The following is a 12,003-nucleotide window of genomic DNA, read 5'->3' as shown; positions in this document are numbered from 1 at the left end:
AGGGGGGGTGGTGTAGTACCTACACCACCACTCCCCCCGCGCGGAAATCATTAGTTTTTTTTTTTTTCAATTTTTAAATTTCAATACTAAAATCTTCAAGATCGTACTGTTAGTTAAATTTTGGAAGGGGAGAGATATAAAATTCCAATTATTGGTATTTAATGTGATTTCTGTGATGCGTTTGGTCATAAAATCTAACCTAACCTAACCTATCCTTAGCTACTATAACTATCTACTATTTTTGTTGCCGGAGTGGCTTCGCCACTCCTGTACCCCTCACAGCTGTTAATCTTGGGTAAAAAATAGAAACAACAATAGGTATATTTTAGAAATTTATAAGAACCATTTATCTGTATATATACTTGACTACATTTAATAATGCGATAAATGGATCTTTTTTATATTTTATGTTATATTGTATTCTATTATCATGTTCGTAAAATCTTCTGGGTGATTATTATTTTCTTTACAAAAGAATCACTACACTACAAAATTAAATTAAATTTTTACACGTTTATTTTTACTATAAATTAATATAGTATTTGTTAAAATATAATACAGAAAAAAGATAACAAACATAAAAATAATGATTTAATGTTAATTATAATGTAAAATATCGATCCGTTACACGTAACTTTAAATGCACATTAAAAAAAAACTATGGGTTTCCGCGGGTTGGGAGTGGTAAATTTCGAGAGAGGGGAACAAACCCTTTAAGAAACAACCCCTACTATCATCAAATTCGGGATGCGAATTTCTAATGCCGACCCTACAATTTATATATGTCGAAGCGTCGAAAAGGTTAATTAGGATATTTTTTTATCGTACACTAGTACTAGTGACGTTAGTACGACGTAGACGTAGAAGCACACATGACAGCGAAAAAAAGTTTTTAAAATAATATCGAAATGAAAGATATTTCGAACGTGAACCACTTTTTATTAAAAAAAGTATGTATATACATATATGTATAAATATTGGACAACATCATATACATTACTCTGATCCCAGTGTAAGTATCTAAAGCACTTGTGTTATGGAAAATCTGAAGTAACGACGGTACCACAAACACCCAGAACCAAGACGACATAGAAAACTAATGAATTTACCGCTAGACTTATATTTTGAATATCATCATGCCTGACTCCTCTTTATATATACCTAATATCTAATTCTTAAGTTAGGTAAGTCATGATCAATGTGACTACAGAAACTCATATGATCTTGTAACACCTTGATACACATGTGTATAGATTACACTCGTATATAAGCGGAAAACGTAGGTTTACAATTCAATTCAATTCTTAGTTTAATGGCTTTTAGTTTTGCCGGCAGGGCACAGATTATTTCGCCAATGTCACGTAGGATGGAGAAGACACGAAAGAGACTGATTGGTACGGTTGAGGAAGGTATACAATTACTATTTTTTTAATTTGATAAAATAATTTTGACGTTTCAATTTTTTATTTACGGAAAATATTTAATCTGCAAAGGTATAGGACATACAGCCGACGATTGGCGAATGATTAAATATTGAAAAAATGTACATTGATTATTTATTCATGGTTCTTCTGGAAATCAATATTTTATTCATTCCTATCGACAGCCTTGGGGTCACAATATGGCGGAAAAGCTTATATAGATCACAGGGGCATATATTCAAATTACGGCTTTAGATATTGTATAAAACCTCCTTTTGCTACATCAGTCAAAGTCAGCTAATATTTTAAGGCTGAATTCTGAAAACTAAAGCAAACACCGAGGTATGAAATTGAAAAACTTGAAGGTTTGACGGAAATAAGGACCTTTTTAAGCCTAAAGCAAATACGTGTGAAGTCGACTCGCTGAAACGCAGCCTCGTTAAATAAAGTCTATTAAATGTAGTAATGATAAGCAACTTAAGCTTTTTTTATTGAAACCTATCATCCTAAATACCTAAATTTAAATTATACATGTGTAAATACTATTACGTTAAACATTTGTCGCCCGTGACTTTGATCACATTTCGAGGGTTTTAACGAATTCGGTTTCATCAATTTCGATTCAATAGTTTGCTTATAAGCGTAACAGATATACATTGTTACTTTGCATTTATAATATTATTAGATTGTAAAATTTTATATTTCTTATTATATTCCTAAAACGGTCTGCTAGTATTTTATGTAACAGACACTATAATTCTTCGACTAAAGAGACATATCGAAAATCAATAATAATTATTGTTATTTACATTATCAAATCATTTCCTATATCATAATAGGGAATACTACATAATCCTGCTAATTATACAGTACATAAATTTCACCTAGATATTACCCATAAAAATATAATTACGTATTTAAATAAAACCAAGCTGTCTGCATTGAAATAGCCTGTATAACGAGGTTACGTTTGCAATCGTTAATAAGGATACTTGAAAAGGTTAAAAATAATAAAAAAAACTTTTAACCTCTCACAATTTCTGTATATTTTTCCGTTGTCTGTTCGTACCTCGTTACATATAGACTTGTAAAGAACTTCAGTTATTATTTATTATTCAAAACTCATATGCGTATTTTAATCCAATTAGTGTTTTCTGTATTCGAATAAAACATTTCCTGTTTATAACAATATAAATTATTATGAGATGATATGATGTTGATGATACATAAACATTTATTACTTTAAAAAAAAAACTTTTTATGAGGCTCTTTGTAATTTTTTTTTACTTCTTTCTCATTACGAAAAGAAAGCAAGTTCATCTAGTTTTTATTACACAGATTTTAATAATCATTATTGCACCTTCTGTAAAGTTATAAACCGATAAATTTTCTACTTGACACTTTTAATATTTTCACATTGGCAGAATATTTTGCAGTCATTTAGCAAAATCACCAGTCAAAGAAAAAAAAACATTCTTTACTTTTGTAGTGTGGATTATATTATCTATGTTTACTTGTCTATAATTAAAACATAGCATGAAGGATTTATTCCATAAATTAAAGTAGTGACATCCATCAGCCGTTCGAGCATGTCAATTAAATTCTTGAGTCTTGTAAGCCCATTCTAAGTGACCTAATTCTTTAATCTCTTCCCAGCTTACGTAATACTTTTAATTTATTTACCGAGGACCTTTACCTCCGTTATTTGAAACTAATAGTTTCATTATAACCAAAAAGGTTTTACTGTCTTTGTATTTTTTTTCTCTACAGTTTTCTTTGTAAAAGGACAATGTTTGTCTTGTCTAATATTGAAAAGCAATTGTAAGACTTCTATAATAGCTTCTAATTCTAATATAACATTCTTCCTTTGACGTGTAACGAAATAATATACAATACAATATACGCGTATTATATAAAAGATTGTTAAAAATGATTTGCTAATTATGTATTTCAGTTTAAAGCGTAAGAATTGGTCGAACAGTGTCATTCGTATCAACGCTTGAAGAACGGTATCTCTTATAGCTCGAGATCTCCCATTGACCTATGAGAGTAACATCAATGAAAGACTCCTCTCTCCAAGCATGCGTATGGCGCAGCGCGAGCGACAGGCGTAGAAATGGCTCACAAATACTATGAAATTGTAACGCTTCGTGGGTGGTGCTCTTAGTAGCTAACGAGTATGAACGATTTTGGTCCAACATTATATTTTTAAGTACCCTTAATGTACCTAAAATTTTATGAATTAAAATTTTTGATCGATATATCGTTTCTATTTTAATTTTATTAACGTCAAAAATATATTTCATTGACAAAGGGGTGCGAGGAAGTAGACAGAGAGATGTTCATAGACAAAATGTGGATCATGAAAATCAATAAAAAGACAATTTGGAACGTAAAATTACTGACCTGATTTTCTTGGTTGAGCAGCTTAAGTTGGTCATTAATAAGGCTGTATTTGGCGCTTTCTTCCTTCCTCAGCGCCCGCTCCTTCTTCAGCTCTGGGCTCCAAAAGGTCTTTATGCTGTGCATACTGGAGCCCAGCTTCTGATTCGTCAGTTCCAATTCTTTCTTGAGGTTTCCCAGCTCCCGTTGAAGGTCGGAGTTTTGGGACTGGAGCTCGCCGAGGAAGAGGGGGGGCGGTTCGCGACGGTAGTAGTCATCCTCGGGGGGCGGCGGCGGCGCGTAGGAGCGGTCGTAGTCGCGTTCGAGCGACTGGTACCGGAGGGGCCTCGGTCGTGCACGATGATGTGCCCCGGCCGAAGCGGAGCGGCCGCGCTCGTCGGGGGCCGGGGAGGGCTCATCGTCGCGCGCGAGGTACGGACTCCGGCGGGACGGGCTACGGTCCACCTGCGGCAGGCGGCTCCGCGTGCCCGACCACTCCTGCCGGCGCCACTCCTCCCGGCACGGCGGCCGCTCCTCCTCGCCGGCGTACTCGCGGAGATACAGTTTGGCGTGTTTCCCGCGTCAATTCGAACGCATTGTGCACTGGACTGGGTGACGGGCGCGCGATCACTGAACGGGACGCTCGGATCATCGATCGTACTCCGGGAACGCATGCGCGATAGGCGGGTAATTTAGCGGATTTAGCGCTGCTCGAATCTGTCGTACGCTAGACGATAGATGTGTGATCTATAAATGTAGGTACAATAAACTGGAGCAGAGGTGTGTCTGACCGTATAGATTTTGTGTTTTTTTTAGAATCTTTCAGCTACTAATATAACTCTTATTATAACTTTATTATTTATAGATTTATTACCGATAGAAATTGATTTCTTATTTGTTTCGGGTACCTAAATTGTTCCTATAGCATTCATTCGATAAAAATAAGTTATACTTCATAAAAGGAAATACGAATGCTTTTTATTCTCCTCCCTGATTTTTTCTCGATAAAAACAACGACATCCTCTTTAGGATCGAATCATTTCGTTAGAAATATGCAAAACATAGCGATTTGTAACCATCCATCAAAATCAAGTACCGATTTTTCGTAGCGCTTCACAATCATTCAAAAACATAATCAAAACGATTAATTATGTCATACCTCAAACGCTATCTATTTATAGCGCGCTGTTTTCAGCCTCCCGTTTTCATGAAATACAGCGGTTACAGCGCTTTACATCTGAAACGTTGCTTGAAGTTCCTCTTATCCCATGACCCACTTACAACATCCGTCTCTTTCTGGCGCGTTAAACGTTAATATTTTCCTCTCTATCTTTGAGGTCGTCGTATGTCGGTCAGCCTGGTTGCAACCGGGAATAGTGGTGTGGTGTTGTCGATAGGATTCTTATCATAAAAATATATGAGAATTATTGTTGCTTTATAAATACACTTATTTATTACATGAGTAATTTTATTGACATTATAATTGTTATATATTTGTTTGCTCATTTGAGGAGGCACATAATTCTTGTGCAAATATACCGAAGAGTAAGAGATGGGCTCTTATAATTTGAGTTCTTGTGTTACCCAGAATATTCAGATATAATGCCTCTAAGATTTTTTTTACTTTTTACTGTACTACCTTAGTAAATAACTAAATATACACGAGTACATATATACTTAATTATATAGTCACTGACATTCATGATTATTGATGTATATAATCATCTCTGGTATTGCACGCAATTGAAACAAAATAATGTATTTAAATTACCCATATAAGAGGTTCATGGAATTCATTCCATATTCAAATTATAGTAGCGTTTTACTACCAAGTGCAGCCTTTTTTTAGAAATCATTAGGTCAAATGTCAATACTTTGTAATGGTACGTACTGGTTGAAAGTTTAAGTGAGCTAGTGTGATTATAGGTACAGGACACACGTTGCAGTATTATGGGGTTGTTGACCATCTTCAAAAAATGGTTGAAAATTGCTTTAGATAAATTTATTGATATAATTTTCAACAAAAACAATTATGGGAATAATGTCTCAAAGGTGAAAGTAACCTAGTAACGAGTACCTCAAAATTTTTTCAAGATTTTATATAAGTTAAAATTAAAGACAACATAAAAAAATAGAGGATGTCATAAATTTTGATCCTTCATCTTCTATTGCTGTCTCAAGATATTTTCAAACAAATTTTGGAGTACGGTACAATCAACGACCTCACCTGGGCACTCCTAGGGACGCTATCGAGTTTCTTTGTTAAATGATGCCTGTCAAATACCCAAAACATTGGGCTCAATAGGCATACAGGATGTCAATACTATATAAATGAAAAAGTAACTCTGTTTGTTTCCTAGCTAAAGCAATGCACCATGTTTGATGAAATTTGACATGAAGCAAGATTGAACCTTAAAAAAGAATATTCCTACGTTTTGTACCAAAAAACTACGACCGAAATATTTTAAGAAAATTGGTATTATCCTTGCAATTCTACTGTGAGGAACCTTCTTGGTATAATATACTTTCAATAGTTTCAGATTAATTTTAACTTTTTGAATGGCGATTCAAAATTGGTAGCAAAAACTTTTTGTAACAAAATAAGTTTTAATATACTATTCTTCTCTTCTGGGTCGATTTTCAAATGACTCTTTGTTATTGGCAATTGATTTTATAATCTTATCTGAAGAACTTTGGGTTTTAGTCCATCCCGATACTTGAATTTGGTGAGGTAAAGGTTTCATCATCATCATCACCACGATTTGTCATAGATCACGATACTAATTACCAACAACAATTTTGCACATGTGTTAAATGTCTAGCTTTTAACCAACATTACAATTCTATTCAAAATATGTCACTCAACAAATTCTGCGAAAAGTTGTGCAAGAAAATATTTATTAGGCTACCAAAAAATATGCTTGTGACCGTTCCTCATCCTCCTGCCCTTATCACAATTTTACTTCGGGACGACGCAGCACTTGGTCGACTTTTCTTTTCCAACCTCATCTCACAAACCACATTTATTCCAGTTATATCGTGTCCTAAACAATCCATCTATCGTTTCTTTGGCCCCCTACCTGTATATCCATCTACGTCCATGCTGATGACTTTCCTCACCTCATGCTCCTCATTACTCGGCCTTACCATGTCAGCCGGCTTCCATATAACTTCTTCTTCAAGCTCATGACGGTTCCCTGTTTAATAATAATAACCAGTCTCAGCACATCTCTACAGCATCCTATCTTGAACTAATTTCAGTTCGCTTACCGTTTGAAACACACCCTGCGAAACAAGGTTCATTAACTTTATAGTGACTTATGAATATTTGAAAGTTTTACGGAAATATTATTTTTAAAGGTATTTAACATTGCATTTAATTAATTACTTCCCACTTTACTTGTATCGAAGCTAGGCTTAATATATATTACGAAGATCTCACTGGCCTTGTTGTTCTAGTCGCGAGCTAATAAAGCCTCATATTCCGGCATCCTGGGTTCAAACCTCGTGTCAATCAAATGTTATTGAGGTGTCCTGTTCATAAATTATCTCCTAGTAGTTGCAGCCAGGACTCTGGGAGAGATATCTACTTTTGGGCTTTATTCCTGCGTCCGAACTTTATCCAATCGGGTCGGATTTCTCGTTCCATTGAATTGGCACTTTTGAAGTGCCAATTTCAAAAATTTTTCATTTGGTTTGAAGAATTAGAAAGTGCACTTACGTTTGCACACACTTGTTAAATGAAAAGTCCTTAGATCTTCGTAGTTTCTGGCTTGATAATGGTCGTGATATGATACCATCATTATCATATGACCCTCCGACATTATAATAATAATTGACATACGTGAGATTTATCTTTGGGTACCGCCAATAAATCAATTATTCTACCCAAGAGCAATACAAAGTATAACAAAAGTTTTGGTTAGAATGGTAAGTAAGTGCAAATACAAACCATGTAAGTTGTGACAGCTTGTTTTGGATCAAATAACACTTTTAACTTTGCAAGAAAAGCTAATATAAAAAGTATGAAATAAATAATAATTATTTTTTCCCAATATATGAATGTCTTTTATTATATAGTTTTGACTGTAGACTTAAGTAAATAACGAAACGAAACTGTTACGAAGTTCCAACCAAACAACTTGATTATTTAATCCGGAACTCAGGTCAAAAGCTGTACGCGGAGCAAAACCTCTAGTCCCCTAGAGTCTAGACCGTGTTCGTTACGTTTGAAAATATATTTTTTGTTAATTGGTTGACCTGCAATTTCTAAAAGTAACAAAAACGAAATCTCGACATTGATTGCGATCGAGAAATTTCGACAAATTATTTTTGGTCAGTTAAAACGCTAGTTGGTAAAATTACCCTCTTTAGTTTCATTGAAGTGTTTCTTTAGCTGTGCCCGCGACTTCGTGTGCATTTGAAATTAACAAAAAAGTTATTGTTGTAGCCTAAGGTAATCCTTGTTACATCAGCTGCTGACAGTGAAAGTCTCGCCAAAAATGGTTCAGTCGTTCCAGCGATTAGGCCGAAAAATAAGAATAAAATTGTTGACAAAAAAACTTGGTATATGTACTATGTATACATACATATGCATTTAATAAAAACCGGCTATTTTAATATTAATTAAACAGACATTGCAATTTTATTATATGTATAGATAGATTTATTTTTGAGAAGGGGATCAAATTAACTACTTGAGATTATATGGTCAGTGTTGATCACACTTTACTTGAGATCTAAAGTGTGACTGTTCCACTATTGCCTTCACACTTTTAAACAAAAAACGAGACACAATTTTATTGCTGGGTTTCAAAAATTTAAGGGTTTTCAAAATGTCGCTACGGTACGGTTGGCAGACTGATGAAAAATATTAAATTCGATTGGTTAATGAATTTATATTTCAAGCAAAACAATATGAAGCAAATAAACAAAAACTTTTGTTAATTTAGATTTATTTTCATTTTTTTTATGAGTGTTTTAGTGATTGCCATATTACAGACGTTATAAATAAATAAAACTAGCTATAAATTATTAAAACTAATAAGCTAAAACATTTTTTTATTGCTAGACGTGCTGAGTGTTAATTATGCGAAGTTGTCACAAAATAACGAAAGATCATACAACTAACAACACACTTCAAATCAAATAGCTTATAAACATTAAAATTAATATTGAAGTTAAACATTCACACAAGGAAATGACTGCTGTAGTAGCGAAGTCGACTTCCCGGATATAAAATAAATTTCTCATTTCAGTTCCATATGAAGGACTTAATAAAGTACTATAAATATTTTTTATTAATAAAGAAATTATATTGTTTCAATTTAGAACGATATCTATAATATTATAACAATAAATAACAATAACACGTTTACGTAAAATGTTTACGTTACATTATATAGAACTATGTCCTTATTCTAAGTAATTAGCTAAAAATAAAGCAGCAATTGATTACTTTTATTACTTTTTTTTTTATTTACATTGGCCAAGATTGAAATTAGAACACCAGATTAATATTTTTGTAAAAAATCAAAATATACGTCAAGTAAATTATAAAATGTTAATGGAACTGGGTCACGCGACAACCTATCATAGGTTTATGTTTCATTTAAAAATAACTTCATTAGTGACTTAAATTATGCTAGAACACACGCTTTCAGAAGAATGTAATTCTTAGCGTTTACTTTCTTATTTAAGAAAACAATCTGGATTATAAATTTAGTGATTGAGTATCCTTTAAATTAATTTTCTATCTATCTTTTTTATTCGTTTGAAGCATATAAAAGAACAAAATCAATTACGCGAAAGTTGTTTATTTATATGTATCAACTTAGAAAATATTTTAAAATGAATCCCAATTAAGTGGATTCAAAGAAATGTATAGAGGCAAACTCTAAAAGTTTATAAAGATTTAATGAGTGTTTTCGTATTAAAACTGAAAATTTCAAAAAAAAGATATCTTTATATATATTATACAAAAAGGCTTGATATTTGAAATTCATACAAACTTAAATCAGTAGTACTTAGAATGTTTAATTTTATATAGTAACCCCAATAAAGCAATAGGAAATGTCAAATTTGACAGTGACATTTTAATTTCTAGCCATAGTTGAAATATTTTTATTTTAGGTTATTTAATGCTTATGAATTAAATATAATTGTTGTTATCTAAATATGCCTCTACCACCAGCAAGTGGAACAGGACGATATTTTGCGAAAGCGGCAAAATCGATCCGATTACTTCGACATGGTTGTACAAACAGACCTTTTTTTCACATCTCTGTAACCCATGTATGTATTTTTGTTAAAGAAAATAAATATTAAATCCGAACTACCTCTTTCGTCTTAAACTGTAGAATTATAATTAACAAAACAGTAATTCGGAATTGTATATCGCATTAAAATTCCTAACTAATAAATCCCTGAAAAATTAAATCCTTGCAATTTAATAACTATCTCTAAGTAATAACTTTCTTAAATACATAAGTTAAAGAAAGCTTATAGATTATCTATTTCTATAATTATATGTTCTTATGTTTGTCATTCTGTAATTTAGAGACACTTTTTATTATATTTTTCCAGAGAAGACGGCCAAATAGCCTGCCTGTTATTGAACAGCTAGGCTCATATGATCCAATGCCGAATATGGATAATGAAAAGCTGGTTGCTCTGAACTTAGAAAGGATAAAGTATTGGCTCGGTCACGGTGCTCATGTCACACCACCAGTGGCAGAATTATTAGGTATATTTTACACGTAAATAGTTTTGTGGTCACAAGTAACATTTCTACTGGTTCGGTGTTCTATTTTTAAGCTTAGTTTAGTTAATTAATGGCTCAGAATAAGAAGTAAGAATAGAATATTATATAACAATTATTCCTATGTACCTGCTTTTTGTTTCTCTTATATTTTAATCTTTTTATTATTGTACAATTTTGAGTCTATAAGTGTCGATAATGAATACCAATGTGTGGATAAATCCATGAGGGTTATTGTTCTTAATACAGTAGAATATAAAATTAAATTTATATTCTATTTCTAGTCTCTAACTTTTTTAGCATATGTTTTCAATAGATTGTTATTTGATGAACTAATTTATTACTTTGCTTAATTACAACAGTTGCAGTCTTAAAATGCCTTTTTTATTAAATCAATTTTAAGATTACAAACAAGTATGGAATCATACTGATCAGTTGAATTATTTTTGCTGCTCACTAGAAGTTCAATTTGTTCAAAAAAAAAAAAACTTTTTGGAGCAAACCTAAACTGTTCAAAATAACTGACAATTAAAATGACAGTAATTAACAGTTAAGTAATTTTATTATTTTGAAGTAATAAAGATATTTTAACTATACAATATTTTTTATGATATTTTTAGAAATTTTAAATTTTATGACAATAAATTATAATATGAAAATTAGCGTAAATACTGCCGTTAATTTTTGAAAACCACTGAGTTAATTTTTATGTAAGAAACCTAAATTTCCATTAATTACATATTCAAAATAATCTTCACAAAATCGTCACCAGAACAATCATGAGCACCTCAGTTTTATGTGTGTTTTACCGTATTATAAACTTTTGGTATTTTCTCCAGGTTTAGCAGGTTTCTTCCCCATTCATCCTCGATCCTACATGACTGCATGGAGAAACAGAGCGACTGAACGAGAGAATCAAGCAAAGGAAGCTGAGAAGGCTGCAGAGAACAAAGATGCATAAATTAACTTACTCATAATTAGTTTTTATTAGGGAATATAATATTATATTAAAAACTGGCTTTTATTTCATACTCAACAGGTCATGTCCAAATATAGTAATCATCAAATTTGAAAATGGGTTAAAGGCTTCCACTCCCTTTGAGGAGAAGGTTTGGAACATATTCCACCGCGCTGTTCCAATGCGGGTTGGTGGAATACACATGTGGCAGAATTTCTATGGAATTTGTCACATGCAGGTTTCCTCACGATGTTTTCCTTCACCACAGAGTACGAGATGAATTATAAAAACCAATTAAGCACATAAATCAGCGGTGCTTGCCTGGGTTTGAACCCGCAATCATCGGTTAAGATGCACGCGTTCTAACCACTGGGCCATCTTGACTCGAAAATGTACTAACAATGTAGACTATTGTGAAGGAAAGGCTCAGATTTTGAAGTTCCTATAGCGCAATAATTTTGGGAAAGTTAATTGCTTACACA

General features: G+C 32.8%; 2 protein-coding genes across 5 annotated transcripts in view; one reads left to right on the top strand and one right to left on the bottom strand.

Moving 5' to 3' along the window:
• Positions 1–4,421, bottom strand: part of LOC124539278 (plectin-like) — an 80,895-nt gene extending 76,474 nt beyond the window's left edge. For all 4 annotated transcript variants that reach the window (XM_047116609.1, XM_047116610.1, XM_047116611.1 and 1 more), the window contains exon 1: positions 3,828–4,421. In XM_047116609.1, coding sequence (XP_046972565.1) covers positions 3,828–3,950 — 123 coding nt within the window. In that variant the 5' untranslated portion in view covers positions 3,951–4,421. The remainder of the gene's footprint in view (positions 1–3,827) is intronic.
• A 5,454-nt stretch (positions 4,422–9,875) lies between these two features.
• LOC124539334 (probable 28S ribosomal protein S16, mitochondrial) lies at positions 9,876–11,574 on the top strand. Its single transcript, XM_047116696.1, has 3 exons — positions 9,876–10,097; positions 10,389–10,548; positions 11,403–11,574. Exons 1-3 carry the CDS (start codon positions 9,981–9,983, stop codon positions 11,522–11,524), a joined length of 399 nt encoding a protein of 132 aa, XP_046972652.1. The 5' UTR covers positions 9,876–9,980; the 3' UTR covers positions 11,525–11,574.
• Positions 11,575–12,003: the final 429 nt, after the last annotated feature.

This window comes from Vanessa cardui, chromosome 22, assembly GCF_905220365.1.
Source record: "Vanessa cardui chromosome 22, ilVanCard2.1, whole genome shotgun sequence".
NCBI lineage: Eukaryota > Metazoa > Arthropoda > Insecta > Lepidoptera > Nymphalidae > Vanessa > Vanessa cardui.
Note: the sequence above shows the minus strand (reverse complement) of the source record. Positions and strands in the feature narration are given on the sequence as shown.